General features: G+C 44.5%; 2 protein-coding genes across 2 annotated transcripts in view; one reads left to right on the plus strand and one right to left on the minus strand.

Moving 5' to 3' along the window:
• Positions 1–20,206, minus strand: part of LOC144697784 (uncharacterized) — a 172,091-nt gene that overhangs the window by 145,505 nt on the left and 6,380 nt on the right. Inside the window, exon 5 of the mRNA XM_078569780.1 lies at positions 12,406–12,410. Within this exon, the coding sequence (XP_078425906.1) occupies positions 12,406–12,410 (5 nt within the window). The remainder of the gene's footprint in view (positions 1–12,405; positions 12,411–20,206) is intronic.
• On the plus strand, positions 15,054–18,170 carry LOC144698384 (uncharacterized). The gene is made up of 2 exons (XM_078570334.1): positions 15,054–15,091; positions 17,103–18,170. Exons 1-2 carry the CDS (start codon positions 15,054–15,056, stop codon positions 18,088–18,090), a joined length of 1,026 nt encoding a protein of 341 aa, XP_078426460.1. The 3' UTR covers positions 18,091–18,170.

A 20,206-nucleotide genomic window follows, 5' to 3' on the forward strand; every position in this document is an offset into this window, starting at 1 on the left:
ATTGAGGGGCAAGACTAAAGGTGAGCATTAGTGCACTGTACTTTACACCACTTAGTGACAAACCCTGTTGTGTTAAAGTTTACTAATTCACACTGGTGTAGCACTGAGTCAATTGCTCAGATAGATTTTTAATGTTAAGGATTATTTTTCCTGCAGGATTTTCTATTAAGCTTCCACCTGACCCACTGGTGGTGTCAGACAGAATCTAGAACTGTCTCCTCAGTTGAATGGACTGCTGCAGGATCCTAATGGTATCCAATTAAAAATTTATCAACTGGTTAACAGGCACAACTGAAACCAGCTCAACACAAAATGGTGTGTGTGAGTGTGTGCGCGCACACACTCGAGGGTAGCAGTGGAAGGATGCTTTTCTGAATGGAGAGCTGTGACTAGTGGTGTTCCTCAGGGATCAGTGTTGGGACCTTTGCTGTTTGTAGTATACGTAAATGATTTGGAGGAAAATGTAACTGGGCTAATCAGTAAGTTTGCAGACAACACTAAGGTTGGAGGAGTTGCAGATAGTGAAGAGGATTGTCAAAGGATACAACGGGATATAGATCGGTTAGAGACTTGGGCGGAGAAATGGCAGATGGAGTTTAATCTGGACAAATGCGAGGTAATGCATTTTGGAAGGCCTAATACAGATAGGAATTATACAGTAAATGGCAGAATCCTTAAGTGCATCGACGGGCAGAGTGATCTCGGTGTACAGGTCCACAGGTCACTGAAAGTGGCAACGCAGGTGGATAAGGTAGTTAGGAAGGCATATGGCCTACTTGCCTTCATCAGCAGGGGTATTGAGTATAAAAGCTGGGAAGTCATACTGCAGCTGTGTAGAACCTTGGTTAGGCCACACTTGGAGGTTTACCAGGATGCTGCCTGGTCTGGAGGTTATTAGCTATGAGGAGAGGTTGGAGCAACTCGGATTGTTCTCACTAAAGCGACGGAGATTGAGGGGCGACTTGATAGAAGTTAACAAAATTATGAGTGGCATGGACAGAGTAGATAGTCAGAAGCTTTTTCCCAGGGTGGAAGAGTCAATTACTAGGGGCATTGATTTAAGGTGAGAGGAGAAAACTTTAGAGGAGATGTGCGGGGCAAGTTTTTTACGCAGAGGGTAGTGAGTGTCTGGAATTCACTGCCAGAGGAGGTGGTGGAAGCAGGTATGATAGTGGTGTTTAAGAGGCAACTTGACAAATACATGAACAGGATGGGAATAGAGGGATATGGACCCCGGAAGTGCAAAATGTTTTAGTTTGACAGGCAATATGATCGGTGCAGGCTTGGAGGGCCGAAGGGCCTGTTCCTGTGCTGTCCTTTTCTTCTTTGTTCTTGTGTCTATGTGTCTGATTGTGAACACATCATTCTTCACGTTTGCAATGTATTTCCTGAAGTAATTATCTCCAGCAAGTATTTTAGTCCTTTATTTCCATTTATTCCAAATGTAATGTCTTTGCAAATCTTTTAATAGACCTGACAATTATCTGGAATCCATTCTCTGGGGTGCTGCTGTTTAGAAAACAATCTCACACTGACCATTCAATTATTAAAATGAGCACATCTGTCCCCAAACTCACTTCACCTCTCGAGTCCGTATGACTCTTCTTCAGACTGTATGGTCGTCTACAGTCATACGGACTCGAAACATTAACTCTGTTTCTCTCTCCACAGATGCTGTCAGACCTGCTGAGTTTTTCCAACATTTTCTGTTTTTATTTCAGATTTTCAGCATCCACAATATTTTGCTTTTATTTCAATTAACCTCTCTCCTCTCTCTCTCAGACACTAAGTCACTTAATCTCTGTTTCACAGAGCGCCTAAACTCACTTAATTTTTTTTTCTCTCTCTGAGAAAGAACCTAACACATAACCTCACTTAGCCTCTCTTCTCTGTCTGAGGCAACGCTCAACGTACAAAGAGTCATTCCCCTCTCTGTTTCTCTCTCTCTCTCAGACAGGCCTCGATTCACTTTAACTCTCCTATTTTCTGATAACTGTTTTTGGGAAAAATTATTTATTGTATATAATTTCCCCTTATTTCTCCCAAGGATAACCATCAGCTCATTTCCCCCTTCAGTGAATATGTTAAAACCCCAAATAAGCTCATGTGTTTAAATATTTAAAATGAGAATGGAGGTGAATGTAATGCTGAGACCAGCAGCAATCAGTGTGGTTGTTCTTGATGCTGTCAGAGTGAGTTCACCCTCACAGGCAGGGAGACTGTTCACGGTGATAACATGAAACTGACGCCTGCTGTTTCATTCTCAGGTAACACAACTTCCTGTTTCTCTGCTGCTGGTTCCTAACCCCACATCTCACTTCTGAGCAGAAAATAAATCCAGGGGCTACAGTCGGGTGAGAACATCTGTCAAGGCGGCCTATATCTGGCCACAGAGTCAGGGCAGAGTCACACAGATCACATTGCGGTGACATTTACAAATGAGCCTGTTGTTTCTGTTCAGAGTCTCCATTCCCGGACATATGTGGCCGTGTCTGTGGATCAGTCACTGAGTTCCCTCTGCTCTCCATAGCCAGGAACTGATAGCCTGCTCCTTTCCATTTTATATCATTCTCTCACATCATTCTGTATTACTTGCTTCCTCTATTTCTCAGCTTTATCTCTCACCACCTCATCTTTCTGTTTTTCTAAGTGTCTCAGTTTTTCTCTCAGTTTTTGTCTCTCCTTTCCCCTATATCTCTCTCAATGTCAGTGTGTTCCTGTTTAATTGAGATGTTCAATATCATGAAGGGTTTTTGTTTGATTAAAGAAGGAAAAATGGTGAAAGGCAGAAAACGCTGGAAAAATTCAGCAGGTCTGTTTCTGGACAGCGAAACAGATTTAAGGTTTTCAGTCCAACATCACTCTTCTTTTGAGCAGGAAAAACAGGGGTTGTCCTTCTTAGATCAGAAAAGTTTAGGGGGAAATTTAATGGAGATGTTCAAAATGAGGAAGGATTTGTAATAGTGTCGAAAGGGAGAAACTGTTTCCAGGAGCAGGAAGGTTTGTAATCAGAGGACACAGAGATTTAAGATATTTGACAACAGAACCGGAGGGAGTGATAAGGAGAACATTTTTATGCAGTGATTTGATGTGACCTGGAATGCACATACTGACAGCAGATATATATAATATCTGCTACTGGTAGCAGATATAATAGCAACTTTCAAAGGGAATTTGACCAATACTTGAAGAGGGAATAATTGGCAGAGTTGTAGTGAATGGGACTAATTGGATGGTTCACTCATCTTTGTGACATTCTGAATTTTCCTCTCCTGAGGTTTTAACATTTGATCTTTTCAATCATAATGCATCTCAAACAGAAGGTTTAATATGTTGGTTTCTCCGAGCTGTCAGATCTGTTTCCTGTGCAGCTGTGTAACTCGGGAACTGCAGGCAAGGGTGAGAAGGAACCGATTCTTTTCAGTTCCTCTAACAGATGCACCATTGTCACCTCAGATACCAGAAATCTCTGGAGTTCCCCATGTCGTCATTGCCCTCCCCTTGGGTATAACAGCTCTCAGTCAGGTGGAGTCAGTCACACGTGTCTCTGTCATGATATTTCCACTCCTATTTTATCACACACCTCCCTGTGACACTCACCATAACACAGACACCCAAATATCATTGCTTCCTTACACCTTGTCCTCCTATTACAATCGAATCTTTATTCAGCCTCTTGTCTCCCTTAATGTAAGATTACCTGTAGTTAAAGCCACCTCTGTTATTAAGAACTGGAATTGGCCTTTGTGATTATTTTTACACCAGACTCTAGTTGGCCTCGCGTGCTGCAGTCATAACTCCCTTCACAAACCCAAAGAGGAAGAGGTTGTTTTTTAATGAGTGGGCAGACACCTCAAACCTGCAATCATGTCCCAGAAATCCCTGCCTTGCTGAACGGAGCAACTGCCCAGAATTGTCCCATCTGTCATTCCCTTCACTCCTTCTGAGTCTAAGAAAATAGCCAGCAAAAGAACAGAGACTCCCATTTATAATGACACCAGGCGCATCAGCTTAGATGATGTGGTTGGGTCTCTGGAGAGGGCTTGAACCCACATCCTTCTGACTCGGGGTGAGTGCACCACCAATTAGTCAATGTTGACGTCGGTTTATATTCCACTAGACTGTGTCTGTGTTATTACACTCAACCCCATCCCATTCACATTGCATTGATCCTTGGCTCTGTTATTAGGGATTAGGCAACACATTGATGTCATATTATATCAATGGACCATGACTCACTCACACTGCTATATGAGACCTAATCTTTGGTTTTGGTGCACTAGATACTGATTGTATTATCATCACATTGGATCCAATGATGAATTCACTAACACACTGCAACCTGACTTATTATTGGAACAAACACTGTATTTGTTACACTCAAAGTGAGCCAGACCTTTGCTGTTCTTCCTTCGGGCCCCATCTGCACTCTTACTGCATCAGACCGTGTGTGTCATTGTTACACTTATACTCTGCCACTGTTATTATTAGAAAATAACCTGCCTTTTATTTCAGTTCTGGTGTCCGACTTTATTATTATCATTGGAATCATTTTTCCTGCCAGTTTTCAACTGGAACTTGTTTCTGGTATTTGATTGTCACATTTCCATGTTTTTAACATTATTATTTAGTCTATATGTGAATTTCCTCATGTAAGTCACACTGTAATTCAGCCTTTGGTCTGAAAACTCGTTTCTTGAATAAAATACCGTTATTATAGCTCACAGTATAGGATCATAAGCTCAGAATTACCACTTGGCAGGGCACAAGCGGGTAAATAGTGACTGGGATTGAACCTCACCATCACACAGCACCTTCACGAAAGAAAGGGAGAAAAATCTGAGTGTTGCATCCCTGTTGATGGTCCATATTCTACCACCTGAAGCATTCTGGGTAGCATCATCTGCCACTGTCTTCAGATGGTACAGGGCTAAAGGAAGGTGTTCAGCTCATCATGTTTGTATCAGCTCATTTGTGCAGCTATCGAATTAGTCCCACTCCCCTGCTCTTTACTCCTAGATTTGGATATTTCTTCTCCTCAACTGTTTATTCAATTCTCCCAAGAATGTTGCTATTGAATCTGCTTGAAGCACCCTTTCAGGCAGTGCATTCCAGATCACAAAAACACACAACTTAAAAAAGATGTTCTGAAATCTGTGTCCTCTGATTAGCTATTTTTCTGCTACTGGAGACCCTTCCTCTTTCTTTAGTTTGTCAAAGCCATTCATGATTTTGAAAACTGCTATTGCATCTTTTTTCTTTCAGACTGCTGCAGTCCATGTGGTGTCAGTTCTGGGCATTTTAAGAGTCAACTATATTGCTGTGGGTCTGGAGTCATATGCAGGCCAGACCCGGTGAGGATGGCAGATTTCCTTCTCTAAAGGACATTAGTGAACCAGATGGGTTTCCATGACATTTGATAAGGACTTCATGGTCATCACGAGATTTGGTGGGATTTGAACCCAGTCTCCAGAGCATTTCCCTGGGTCTTTGGATTACTAATCCAGTGACAATACCACGATGCCACCACCTCCATTTTTGACACTTTGCTCCAAGGAAAACAATCCCAGTTTTTCCAGACTCTCCATATAACTGAAGCCTCTTATCGTTGGTATCATTCTAGTTCATCACCTTCTCTAAGGCTTTGAAATCCTGTTTAAAGTGTGATGCCCAGAAATGAATATAGCACTCCAACTGAGGCCTAACGATTGGTTTATAAAATTAGTATTAACTCATTTAACATAAACACACTCAAAATAAATTGTTGAAAATCTGCACTAAGATATCACATGGAGGCGTTCACAGGAGGCTGTTAACTGCTGCTGCAATTGTGTAACCGACATTCGATCCGCAGATAAAGAAGATAACATTGTGGTTATCCATTGACAATCCCTCGTGTCAGGGATGATTCTTTCTTGTCGATGGCTGGGTGGAAGTGAGATGTTACTGTTAGCTGTGGGTTCACAAATGACTAATGAGCCCTATTTTAGCCTTGCAGGCTCTCCCAACAGTGAGGACATGGGGGTTGTCAGCCAGTGGATTGTTGACACGAGCAGCTGCCTTCTCTGTTTGTCTCTCTCAGTGGCTGCTCTTGTTGATTGAAACGTTTTTGGATGATGAATCACCATTTTGGAGGCAATTGGGAATCTGCTTTCCGAGTGTTTATTTTGATAGAGCAGAATGTCATGGAGTTCTTGAGATTGTCTTTGAAAAGTTTCATTTGGACCCATGTGTAGCTCTGAGTACAGCACCTGTTTGTCAATCTGAATTCAAGCATTCTGATGACATGCCCAGACATAGTGGTTACATTACTGGATTAGTAATCGAGAGGGAATAATGATCTGGAAATGTGAGTTCAAATCCCATCACAACAGTTAGAGATTTTAAATTCAGTTAATTCAATAAATCTGGAATAAAAATCTACTATAAAAGCTGTTATCAGTGATTATGAAACAAATGCATTGTTACAAAAGTCCAACTGGTCCCCTGACATCCTCTAGGAGTGGAAATCTGCCATTCCAGCCTCATCTGGTCTTCAGGTGACTCCAGACCAACAGCAATGTGCTTGACCCTTTGAAATGGTGCATAAGCCACTTGGTCATATCAAAACCGCTCAGAGAAAGTAAAATTCAATTGGATTGCAGCCGTTTGGGAAGGCAGGTCGCCATCACATTCTCAAGGGCAATTAGGGATGGTAATAAATGGCCGCATTGCCAGTGACACCCACATCCTGTGATGAATGAAAAAAAAGGAGCTGCAGCCTGTTTCCAGGTTTCTCTGTGTTATTGGTGTGTGACAGCATAACTAAAAATACACAACCAGGAAAATCCATGAGACAACAATCCTGACAGTTACTCACTGAAAGGATTCACTCAGTCACCCCATCTGCTGACTTCACATTTGACAGGAGGGATTGGATTCTGCGTTATTGCTGCTGTTTCCGTAAAACTTTGGGGGATTTGCAATTCACCATCAATTCCCTTTTTGGTGGATAATGGAGGTTCTGTGCACTTGGGCTTCTGTATAACTTGGTTGCTAATTTTATTGACTGCCCAACACTCCTCCCAATCCCCACGTTGCAAAGAAAGGACTCACGATTCACCAATTAGGCCACTCGATGGCGAGAACTTTACCCAGCATCCCCCGCGTTGGCGAATGTCCCCTATCCCCACCACAGGAGAGCAGTGCGCAGACGCAGTACCGCCCAGTGTTTGGAGCATGCGCCATAATGGCGATGCGGAATCTTTTTTGTCTGTCTTATCTCCAAACCGGTAAGGAAGTGAAAACACGGAGGGAGCGATGGAGGCGGCGGGAGGACGGGGAGGGTTTCTAAACACTTCGTAAAGGCTCCAAACCTCGAATAAGACCCTGATATACTCCTGTTTGCAGCCCGGTTCTTTTTTCCGAACAAGCTCAAGTTAACGGCCGCCATTTAGGTTGAGCGGGGAGCATAGCGCATGCGCGGACGTCCTGGTCCAACAGGGAGTAGGCGGGGTTGCAGGGGTAATCTGTTCCCAACTGGGTCTCAGTGCCCGGGAGATAATGTTATCTGGGCAACAGATTTTTAAACAGCTTCACCCACTCCCAGGCTGCAGGTGATGTTTACAGCCTACAGGAGTCCATGGGCCATGTATATATTCATTGTGAGAGGTTGCAGCCCCTGTATAATTACCTGAAGGTCTGCTCCTCAATATCTGGTCACACTTCAGACCCAGGCTCCTAATCGTTGTCTGCCCAGTGTGGAGGGGACTGGGTACATAAGAGGATCTTGTCCTGGAGCTGCTCTTCAGCGTGGTTACAACTTGTAGATCTGGCTGCGGGTCAGTCTTCTATGGTCTTGCCTGTGCCCTGGTGGCCAGGGCCAGCGAGAATGCAGTGTCCATCCGTATGGTTGATGCCTTCCACAAACAGTGGGCACCTCAGAGTGTAGAGTGTCTCATAGTCACTGGAATTAACATTGTGGTTTAATTGTGAAAATTGCATTTGCTTTTTTTGCCTTTTGGGGCTTCTTTTAGTTTGATTTAGATCACATGTTTGGAAGAACAGAGAGAGAAAAAAATTGCACAGAAACTAGAATTGTCTGTTTTGAATTTCTAACATGGACTGATAGCGATACTGACACTGTCAACTCTTTCTGCAGGATATTAGAAGGAGATGATTTGCACAGGAAACTAACCAAACATCACATCAAGACCTCTCAGAGTCAATCGATTCATCAGGATCTGAATATCATCAGCCTTTGAATGTGCAAGGAGAAATGTTTCTCTGATCTGTCTGTGGGAAAAGATTACAAACATCATTGTGACCAGAAAAGCACCGAGACACACACACCCGAGTGAGAGTGTTCCAGTGCACTGACTGTGGAAAGAGCTTTAACAAGTTACACAGCCTGAAAAAACATCACACCATTCACAGCGGGGAGAAACTGTACATGTGTTCTGTGTGTGGACAAGTTTGCAACAGATCATCCAACCTGGAGAGACACAAGGACACCCACACCATTGAGAAACCGTGGAAATGTGGGGATTGTGGGAAGGGATTCAGTTTCCCATCCCAGCTGGAAACTCACCGACGCAGTCACACTGGGGAGAGACCGTTCACCTGCTCTGTGTGTGGAAAGGAATTCACTAAGTCATCCAGCCTGGGGTCACACCAGAGAGTTCACAGTGACGAGAGGCCTTTTAAATGCTTTTACTGTGGAGATTGCTTTAAGACCTCTCCTGATCTAATTAAACACCAGCTTGTTCACACTGACAAGAGACCATTCAGTTGCTCTCACTGTGAGAAGAGATTCAGACAATCATCTCACCTTATTCAACATCAGCGAGTTCACACTGGGGAAAAGATATTCACCTGCTCCTTGTGTGAGAAGCGATTCGCTCAGTCATCCAATCTCCAGACACACCAACGCACTCACAGTGGGGAGAGGCCGTTTACCTGCTCTGAGTGTGGGAAGGGATTCAATCGACCATCCAACTTGTTGAGACACCAGCGGGTTCATGTGTGACTGCAGGGGTTGGATGCTGCTGTTAATCACATGCTTTATTTATTTCTGCTGAAGTTAATAACTCCTATCACTGGGCCAGAGTTTAAAGTTCTTTGCAGGGCAGGTGGTGTGCTGGGACTGCAACAAGTGGGAATTTCTGGAGCATATTGTGATCCTGGACCATCATACCTGTGGTGAGTGTCTGCAGCTCAGGAAATCTGGGCTCAGGGTTATTGAGCTGGAGTCTGAGCTGCAGACATCAGGGGCGTCAGGGAGGGGGAGAGTCAGCTGGACACTTTCTTCCAGGAAGCAGTCACAGCCCCAAGGTTCAGTGGTTTAGTCAATGGTCAGGATATATCAGAATATGTCAAGGAAATCAGTTTTAGCATCTGTGGTCTTAATTTCTCCGGGTTAAGAGGAGAGAAACTGACATCTGGAATTAGTGTGTGTCAATCAAGGCACCTTTCCCTTCTTTAAGACGCTGGAACATTGATTCTGATGTTATCAGTGAAATTAACTGATCTGAGACATTGAAAGGATTCTCGTTACAGCACATCAGGGATTTCAACCTAATTTCGACTTTGGGACAATCAGAATACTTGGTAACAGACAAGACACTGAAAGGTTTGAAGGGATGGTTCTGAAGAAGAGTCATACGGACTCAAAATGTTAACACTTTTTTTTTACTCTCCACGGATGCTGTTAGACCTGCTGAGTTTTTCCAGCATTTTATGGTTTTGTTGCCCTTGAACTGAGTCGCTTGTCACACCATAAGAAGTTAAGAGTCAACCACATTGCTGTGGGTCTGGAATCACGTGTAGGCCAGATCAGGTAAGGACAGCAGGTTTCCTTCCCTAAAGGGCACTGGTGAACCAGATGGGTTTTTACAACAATGGTTTCCTGGTCATCATTATTGAGATTAGCTTTTCAATTTCAGATTATTACTTGAATTCAAATTCCACTGGGATTTGAACCTTGTTCCCCAGATCATTAGCTTGGGACTCTGGATTACTCGTTTGGTGATATTTCCACTATGCCACCATATCCCCCTCCCTGCCCCATGCCACACACAAATGGATTATTGATTAATTTATTTCAAGTTTAATGAGAAAATGATTAGACCTACCCTGTACCTATATCTAACCCAATGGAAATCTATCAAGTTATTGGATTTGAATAAACCCATTCGCTTGTCCTCAGCTCCACAGTGAGTGAGACAGGGAAAAGCAGAAAAGCAGCAATATTCCAGCCCCGCACTCTCCAATCGCCCGCTGCCAGCAGAAAGCGGCGACTGCAGCTTCAATCAGTGGGTTACTGCCCATCCCTGGGACGCAAGATACTCCAATCCAGGCTAAACCTCCCAATACACAAAGCACCGGCTCAGGAAAATACAGGTAGATTATATCCCAGTCACTGAAACTCCAAGCAGCATTTATAGAATACCCGAGTGAGTGTGTCACAAATAAAAACAACTTTCTAAATATTTTCACTGCAAAATTCCTTCCTTTTATTTAAAAGTTGACTGTTGTGAATCTGAAAATGAGCACCATGGGATTTGTGTTACCGACTGACTTGTTTTCCATTGTTTGTCCGACAGGTTTGCAACTCAGTTTGTATTGGAGATTGAAGAGAATCTGATCTCAAAATGAGGTCACAAAGCAGGTAAATATTAAATCAAGGAACAAATCCTGAAGAAAATGGATCACAGTGTTTGGAAGGAGGTGCAGCTAAGAAAGGGAAGCTGTGAATGATTGAATGGAAAGCATCAGTCCCTTGAGCTTCTGGCCAGCACAGTCACTAGTGCATGAGGCCTGTAACCTCAGGTTTGTGGGTTCAAGCCCCACTTTGGGTGTTGTTGCTTTTTTAAAAAACTTTGGTGCTTTCATGGGTGAACCCCAGCTCTCCATTCCTCCACTGTGTCACTGTGCTCCAACTGAGTCTTTCTCCATCCTGCTTTATCTTTATCGCAGTTGCTGGTTTATGAAAGCAAACTTCCTCCACTTCACTGGATATGTGAGAGACCAGTTTGTAGGTGCGGCCTAATGTACAATGAATGATGACACTTTAAAAGTGGCAAGTTTCACTCAAGCCCCTGGACTAACAAAACTGCTCAGAGTCACCGAATTAGAATGGTCACTCCCTGGGTGACCAATAGCAGTGGACCCATGTCAAGAATGATCTGATTCATAAGATTAAGGGAGAGAAATTAGCGAACTCCAACTCAACCTTATTCACATCAAAAACAGTTGGGAAGAGGAAGCATTTCATAGGCTGGGTTTTATTTTCTTTGGAAAGCTGCTGGAATGGTTTGGCTGGGTGTGTCACTAGTTCTGGAACACAAGTCTTCAGAGCTTTGATCTGATACGTTGGTTGTGAGATCGCTTAGGTCTGGCTATCATAGGCTGCTTCCACTGTTTGGCAAGCAGTCCTGTATTGTAGGTTCACCAGGTTGACATTCCGATACGGCTTGTGCTGCTCCTGACCTGCTCTCCTGCACTCTTCATTGAACCAGGCTTGATCGCCTGGTTTGATGTAATTGTGGAGTGAGGGATATGCTGGGCCATGAGTTTACAGACTGTGGTTGAATACAATTCTGCTGCTGCTGATGGCTCGCACTGCCTCATGGGTTCCCAGTCTTGAGTTGCTTGATGTCTTCTGAATCTATCCCATTTAGCACAGTGGCAGTGCCACACAACACGATGGAGGGAATCGTCAGTGTGAAGGTGGGACGCTGACTCCACAAGGGCCTTGTGGGGTCACTCCTATCAATACTATCATGGACAGATGCATCTGTGACAGGTAGAATGGTGAGAATGAGTTCAAGGATTTTCCCTCTTGTTGGTTCCCTCACCAGTTGCCACAGCCCCAGTCTGACAGAGCTGGAGGCAGCAGGCTATTAAACCCTGGAGGAACTGCCAGACCCAGGTATAAATTGGTGTTCTTCCACTGCATGGCGTGTTGCTGTTTCGAAACACCTTCAAATCACAGTTGTATTCTGAGGACGAGGAAAGGCTATCATAGAGGAATCCACACACTGACATTCCTCTTTCCTCCCCCTCCAATTTCACACTGACACATCTTACTCCTCCTTCCCTCTAACGTCATGCTATCACTTTCCTGCTCTCACCACGGTTCCATCTCCTGCCATTTCAGTGCCTCCACCATTACTTATTGCCTTGTTGATGTGTTTGAAGTGACTGAGTGCTTTTGCACATTATGGGAAGGAATTCCTGGACACAGTGTGGAGCTGTGTTTAATCACTTGATACAACAACAACAGGTTGCAAATGTGAGGAGCATCAAATGGTACGGAGAGGCCAGGAGCTGTGCTGAGGGTTCTGGGGGATGATGGGGAGTGGGAGTTCTTGTTGCTGGTGAGGACCAACCGGCAATTGTGCTTCATCTATGTGGACTCAACACCCATGCTCATGGCCATGAACTTTGGGACAATTTTTGCGCTTCCTTGGTTTCGATTAAAAAAAACATTTTCCCATATAAACCTAATGTGATGGTTAATGTTTCAGATGGGACTCCCTAAGAAGGAATACATCTTGCATGAATTGTACTCAATAATCAATCCCCACCCCCCAAAAAAGTGTTAAATATCAGGCTGCATGACATATTTCACATCGTTACCAGCTTTTGTAACAAAATCTGAATAGTTGGGTGGACACAGATGGGAAGTGGATTATGAAAAAGGATATTGAAGAGAACAGTGATTGAAATCAGAAGTGAGAAATAACAATGGGGTCAGATGAATGCTGGAGCTGTAGAAAAAAATTGAGAAACAAGAAACACTGGTTATTAAGGCTTTTGAATAAATTAGCCTGGGAGACAATCAGCTTCAAGACATTTGATTAAAGTAAATGTATGTGATAGAACAAATATGAAATGCGCAGCTATTCCCTATGTGTTATATTCACAGCAGATCTACCAAAGCACAGATCATACTGAGCCAGATTATCTGCTGTTTTACAACCATAGGAATGTTATACAATGTGATGAACCATTTAACAGAGCCATGGATTTATGTTGCTAAAATGTGTGCGTTTCCATTTTTATTGTATGGAAATTGTGTTTTTGTCTTTAATTTGGTCCCAAAAACACTGCTACAATTTCACCCATGTTAAGCATCTTGGGATGTTTTATTAAAGTAAAGGTGTTCTATAAATGCAGATTTTTGTTGTTGTTGACTGTGAGGAGTGATTCCTTTGCCATTTGAGATGGAAACTCTTGCGTAGTCGCACCAGGGGGAGGATTTTCAGAGCTGACAGGATATGGCAGCATAGCCACATTGTGACAGACCATTTGGATAATTTACACGTGTGAAAGGATTGACTGAATTTTCCCACCTGGTAGAGAGAGGCTTTTTAAATGTTGTGTTTGTGGGCTGCGATTCAGTTGTTCTTCCCGCCTGCTGGGGCACTAGTAAGTTCATATGTGACTGTAGGAGTTGGATTCTGCTGTTATTGCTGCTCTTTGGAGATTCTCTATTTTCCGCTAAATCACATTCTCCTTCTTTCTGCTGGATAATGGAGGGTCCGCGCAATTGGGTTTCAGAATCACAGAATCACACAGTGCAGAAGAGGCCCTTCGGCCCATCGAGTCTGCACCGACACATGAGAAACACCTGACCTACCTACCTAATCCCATTTACCAGCACTTGGCCCATAGCCTTGAATGTTATGATGTGCCAAGTGCTCATCCAGGTACTTTTTAAAGGATGTGAGGCAACCTCCACCACCCTCCCAGGCAGCGCATTCCAGCGTCACCACTCTCTGGGAAAAAATATTCTTCCTCATATCCCCCCTAAACCTCCTGCCCCTCACCTTGAACTCATGCCCCCTTGTGACTGACCCTTCAACTAAGGGGAACAGCTGCTCCCTATCCACCCTGTCCATGTCCCTCATAATCTTGTACACCTTGATCAGGTCACCCCTCAGTCTTTTCTGCTCCAACAAAAACAACTCAAGTCTATCCAACCTCTCTTCATAACTTAAATGTTTCATCCCAGGGCAATATCCTGGTGAATCTCCTCTGCACCCCCTCCAGTGCAATTACATCCTTCCTATAATGTGGCAACCAAAACTGCACACAGTACTCCAGCTGTGGCCTGACCAAGGTTCTCTACAACTCCAACATGATCTCCCTACTTTTGTAACCTATGCCTCGATTGATAAAGGCAAGTGTCCCAAATGCCTTTTTCACCACCCCACTAACATGCCCCGTCGCCTTCAGAAATCTATGGACACACACGTCAAGGTCCCTTTGTTCTTCAGAACTTCCAATGTCATGCTGTTCATTGAATACTTCCTTGTCAAATTACTCCTTCTAAAGTGTATCACCTCACACTTTTCAGGGTTAAATTCCATCTGCCACTTATCTGCCCATTTGACCATCCCGTCTATTTCTTCCTGTAGCCCAAGACACTCAACCTCACTGTTAACCACCCGGCCAATCTTTGTGTCATCCGCAAACTTACTAATCCTACCCCCTACATAGTCATCCATGTCGTTTATATAAATGATGAATAATAGTGGACCAAGCACAGATCCCTGTGGTATGCCACTGGACACTGGCTTCCAGTCACTAAAGCATCCTTCTGTCATCACCCTCTGCCTTCTACAAGCCAAAACCATGTCAAAGGCTTTGCTGAAATCCATATAAACTACATCAACTGCACTACCCTGATCTGCACACCTGGTCACCTCTTCAAAAAATTCAATCAAATTTGTTAGGTATGACCTCCCTCTGACAAAGCTATGCTGACTATCCCTGATCAAACCTTGCCTCTCCAAGTGGAGTTAGATTCTCTCCTTCAGAGTTTTCTCCAAAAATTTCAATATAATATAACGATTTAATTTGTTTCCTAAGTTTATTATTTGATCCTCCTGCCCCAGTCTCCGTACCACACCAGGAAAACAAATCGCGATACAATAATTTGTACTTTCAATGGCGAGGCCTTCACCCATCATCCCCCACGGTGGGGAATATCCCCGATCCACATCACAGGAAAGCAGTGCGCAGGCGCAGTGGGGAAAAACATTGGAGCATGCGCGGAGCGGGTAATGGCGATGGAAAGAGGTTGTTTGTTGGATCCGGATCGGTAAGGGTGAAAGTAAGGGGACGGAGGAATCGATGGATCCGGTGGGTAGGCGTAAAGGTTTCGTAAACATGTTGCGTAATCCGAAAAAGAATTTAGCGTTCTCACTTTTGCACGGAGCCAGGTCGGCAGTTTTCTTCCGATTGCAGCCCCGGGGTAACGGTCGCCATCTTTATTGTGGGCAATGCGCAGCAGGGCGCATGCGCGACTGCCATCTTTATTGTGGGCATTTTTTGAAATGTTCCCAATGACTGAATGAGGACAAATGTCTATCAAGCTGCTTCACACTTTGAGTTACAATGTGTAATTGATGAGGGAAATCAACGATATATGTCCAAGGCAGTGACAATAATAAAATTTTCCAAGGCATTTCACAGAAATATTACAAAGTAACGTTTGACACTGAGCCAGATGAGCCATATTAGGGCAGGTGACCAAAGGTTTGTCAAAGAGGTAGGTTTTAAGGAGTATTTTAAAGAAGAAGAGTGAGGCATAAAGCTGTGGCCTAGGCAACTGAAGGAACAGTCACTGATGGTGGAGCGATTAAAATCGGGAATGCTCAAGTGGCTGGAATTAGATCAGTGTAGAGATCCTGGCGAGGGGGCGGCGAGGGCTGTGGCTGGAGGAGAATACAGAGATTGGGATCATCACAACCATGGAGGAAAACATGAGAATTTTAAAGTTTTGGTGCTTTTAAAATGAGAGCCTTTGTCAGTCAGTGAGCACAGGGGTGATGTGTGAACAAGACTGAGTGTGAGTAAGCACACGAGTAGCAGAGTTTTGGATGACCTCAAGATTCTGGGGGTGGGAGGATGGAGTTGAATGTTGTAGGCCAGTTGGGTATGCATTAGGATAATTTAGACTACAGGTAACAAATGAATGGATGACGTTTTCAACAGCAGATAAACTGAGACTAGGGGGGAGTCGGGTGATGTTACTGAGGCGGAAATAGGTGGTCTTGGTGTTGATGCGGATATGTGGCTGTAAGCTCATCTCGCAATTGTAAACAGTGTGATTCAGCCTCAGGCAGTTGCCAAGTAGAGGGGGAGAGTCAGTGGTTAGGGAGTGGAATTTGTAGTATGCACTGAAGGTAAATAATGTGAGCATTGGTGGTTCAGCCAGCATTTATTGCCTATCCCTAATTGCCCTTGAGAAGGTGGTGGTGAGCTGCCTTCTTGAACCACTGCAGTCCATGTGGTGTAGGTACACCCACAGTGCTGTTAAGAAGGGAGTTCCAGGATTTTGACCCAGTGGCAGGGAAGGAATATTTAAATGGAGGAGATTTCTGCTCATCCAGTGCTGGATGTCAGACAAATCTGCACGGTGTGTGACTCGGACTTTTTAAAATTCATTTATGGAAGTTGCAGGCTGGGCCAGCATTTATTACCCATCCCTAATTGCCCTTGAGAAAGTGGGAGTGAGCCACCTTCTTGAACCACTGCAGTACCTGGAGGGAAGCTTGGAGGTGATGGTGTTCACATACACCTGCTCCCCTCGTCCTTTTAGTTCGTGGAGGTTGAGGATTTGGGAGATTCTGTCAAAGTTCTAGTTGAGCTGTAGATATATAAAATCCCTCCCTTTCACCCTCTGCCTCCCCTTTTTCTTGCTACCCCTCTCACCCTTTCTCTTTCTCCCTCTTCCCCCCCCATAGAGGCCAGAGACTTGTGTAGGCCCAGTCTTGATGGCAGGTTCCCTTCCCTGAAAGACATCAGTGAAAAAGTTGGGTTGTTATGACAATCCAGCAGATTTCATGGTCACTTTTGCTAGTGTCAGCTCCACAAATGACCAGATTCATTTAGCTCAATTTCACAACCTGCCTTTGTGTTTTTGTGGGTTCTCTCTCACTCCCATTTTTTCTGTTTTAAATCAACTTCACAGAGTATTAGAGGGGGAGGATTTGCACTTTGGGAAACTCAAAGCAAATATCACATCAGGATCTGATGGAGTCGCTCAATTTATCGTAACCTGAATGTCATCAGATTTTGAACATGGAAGGAAAAAGCACCGTTTACAGTGGGGAGAAACTGTGGAAATGTGGGGAATGTGAGGAGAGGTTCAGTTACCCGTCTGAGCTGGAAGCTCATCGACGCATTCACATTGGGGAGAGGCCGTTCACCTGCTTCGAATGTGGAAAGGGATTCACTCGGCTATCCGACCTGTTAACACACCAGCAAATTCACACTGGGGAGAGGCCATTCACCTGCTCTGAGTGTGGGAAGGGATTCATTCAGTCATCCAACCTGCTGACACACCAGCGGGTTCACACTGGGGAGAGACCTTTCAAATGTCCAGACTGTGGGAAATGCTATAGAAGTTCTGGGGACTTGATGTACCATCAACGTGTTCACACTGATGAGAGACCGTTCAGGTGCTCTCACTGTGGGACTGGGTTCAGGGGATCGTTTCAACTCACTGTACACCAGCGAATTCACACTGGTGAGAGGCCATTCACCTGCTATGTGTGTGGGAAGAGATTCACTCAATTGTCCCATGTGCTGAGACATGAGAGAGTTCATACTGGGGAGAGACCTTTTAAATGTCCAGACTGTGAGAAGTGCTATAAAAGCTCTGGGGAACTGATGTCCCATCAATGTGTTCACACTGATGAGAGACCATTCAGGTGCTCTCACTGCGGGACTGGGTTCATTCGATCGTCTGAACTAACCGCACACCAGCGAATTCACACTGGTGAGAGACCGTTCAAGTGCTCCTCCTGTGGGACTGGGTTCAAGCACTCATCTCAACTCACTGTACACCGGCGGATTCACACTGGACAGAGACCGTTCACCTGCTCTGAGTGTGGGAAGGGATTTGTTCAGTCAACCACCCTGCTGAATCACCAGCGAGTTCACACTGGGGAGAGGCCGTTCACCTGTTCCGAGTGTGGGAAGAAATTCACCCGGTCATCCCACCTGGTGAATCACCAGCGAGTTCACATGGGGAGAGGCTGTTCACCTGCTCCGAGTGTGGGAGCGGATTCACTTGGTGATCCACCCTGCTGAGATGCTAGCGAGTTCATGAGTAACTACAATGATTGGATTTTTCTGTTAATCACATTCAGGACTGAACTCTGTTAATTTGAATCTGTTTCTGTGGATGTTAATAAATTCCAGCCCAGTAATGGGCATTAACATTTTGGATAAATGTCAAATAAATCAGCTTTGTGTTAAACACACAGTGTGTTGAGTCTTTTTAATATCTCCAACACAAGTTAGTTCCTTCTGAATTACTCTCCATCTCCCCACCTCTAGTACCCTCAGCTCCAACAAGTGTGAGGAGCTCATGGAGCTTCATTATCACTAAGATTGAGACAATCTGATCAGCTGCCTCTGCTACTTCCTTTCCTTCCACTAAAACACTGGACAAAACTGTCTCTAAAGTTCTCCCTTGTCTGAGCCCTGAACTCTCATCTTTTTTTAATTTCTCTCCAATCTCCTCTCATGCCCTCTCAGGTCTAATCTTGTCCATGAGAGCTATTTCCTCTTCCCTGAACCTTATTCCCACTGAACTACTGACTGCCCAAACACCCCACCTTACCAGATATTGTTACTGGTTCTCTCTCATCAGGTGATTTCCTACTTTCCTTTAAATCTGCTGTCATCACCCCCATCCTCAAAGAACACAACTCCATTGTCCTTGCAAACTACTGCCCCATCTCCCACCTCCCCGAAGTCTGAGAACATTTTGTCGCCTCCCAAATCCATTCCCATCTTTCCTGGAATTCCACGTTTCAATCCCTCCCAGCAGATTCCTGCCCCTCGATCACAGTAACCAACCAGCTCTTATCAAAGTCACAAAACATATCCCATGTAACTGACAGAGATAAGCTATTCCTCCTTGTCCTTCTTGGTCTGTTTGCAGCCTTGGACATGGTTTACCACACAATCCTCCTTCGCCAAATCCCATTCACCTATCACCTCTGGTCTCACTGACCTACATTGGCTCCTGATCAAGCAGCATCTCTTCACTGTTGTCCAGCTGGTGGGACTGCTCTCTCCTGGTTCGTTGCTTATCTATTGGCAGCCAGAGTACTGCCCACAATGTTTCTCTTCTCTCTCCCACACAGTTACCTCTGGTATTCCTGAGGATCTATCATTGGCCTGTCCTATTTCAATCTACATGCTGCCCCTGAAGGATGTCATCTGAAAAAAGTGTTTGATTTCACATTATGCAGATTACTCCACCATCTCTCTTGACTCCTCCACTGTTACTAAATGATCAGACTGCTTATCCATCATCTTGTACTGGACCTTCAGAAATTTCCTACAATTGAATGTTGAAAAGGCTGATGACATTGTTTATGGTCCCCTGCTCCAAATTCCATTCCCAACCTACTGACCAACCTCCATTCCCAACCTTCTCCCTGGCAACTGTCTGAGACTAAACCAGACTTTTCACAGCTTTGATTCAGATCTGACCCTGAGATTAGCAACTGACCACAGATTTGCTCCATCACTAATACCACCTCCTTCCACCTCTGTAACATCACCCGGCTCCACCCCTGCCACAGGTCATTTAAAACCTCACCCCATCCTTTTGTTACTTCAAGACTGAACTATTCCAACATACTCCTGGCCGGCCCCCCATGCTTTTTTTATCCTTTAATAGGATGTGACGTCGCTGGTTAGGCCAGCATTTATTGGTGAGCTGTGTTCCTGAACGGCTGCAGCCCATGTGGTGTAGGTACACCCACAGTGCTGTTAGGTTGGGAGTTCCAGGATCTTGACCCAGCGACAGTGAAGGAACGGCAATATATTTCCAAGTCAGACTGGCGAGTGGCTTAGAGGCGAACTTCTAGGTGGTGGTGTTCCCATCTATCTGCTGCCCTTGTCCTTCTGGATGGTAATGGATCAGAAAACTCAAGGTCATCCAAAACTTTGTTACCTATGTCCTAACAGACCAAATCCCATTCACCTATCACCCCCATTCTCACTGCATGCATTAGCTCCTGGTGTAGCAGCACATTGATTTTAAAATGATCATCCTTGTTTTCAATCAGTGCTTCACCTCGTCAGTCCCTCCCTTTGTAACCTCCCTCACCCACCTCCCTCCTTATGCTACTGCTTAAAATTGAACTTTTTAATCATTATTTTGGCCGCCTGTCCTAATTTCTCTGTA

This window comes from Cetorhinus maximus, chromosome 23, assembly GCF_964194155.1.
Source record: "Cetorhinus maximus chromosome 23, sCetMax3.hap1.1, whole genome shotgun sequence".
Classification (NCBI taxonomy): domain Eukaryota; kingdom Metazoa; phylum Chordata; class Chondrichthyes; order Lamniformes; family Cetorhinidae; genus Cetorhinus; species Cetorhinus maximus.

Bases quoted from the DNA above. Each gene is read 5' to 3' on its own strand.
- LOC144698384 (XM_078570334.1), top strand. From the start codon at position 15,054: ATGGCGATGGAAAGAGGTTGTTTGTTGGATCCGGATCG. The intron at 15,092-17,102 runs GTAAGGGTGAAA...CACCGTTTACAG, and splicing joins TGTTTGTTGGATCCGGATCG to TGGGGAGAAACTGTGGAAAT.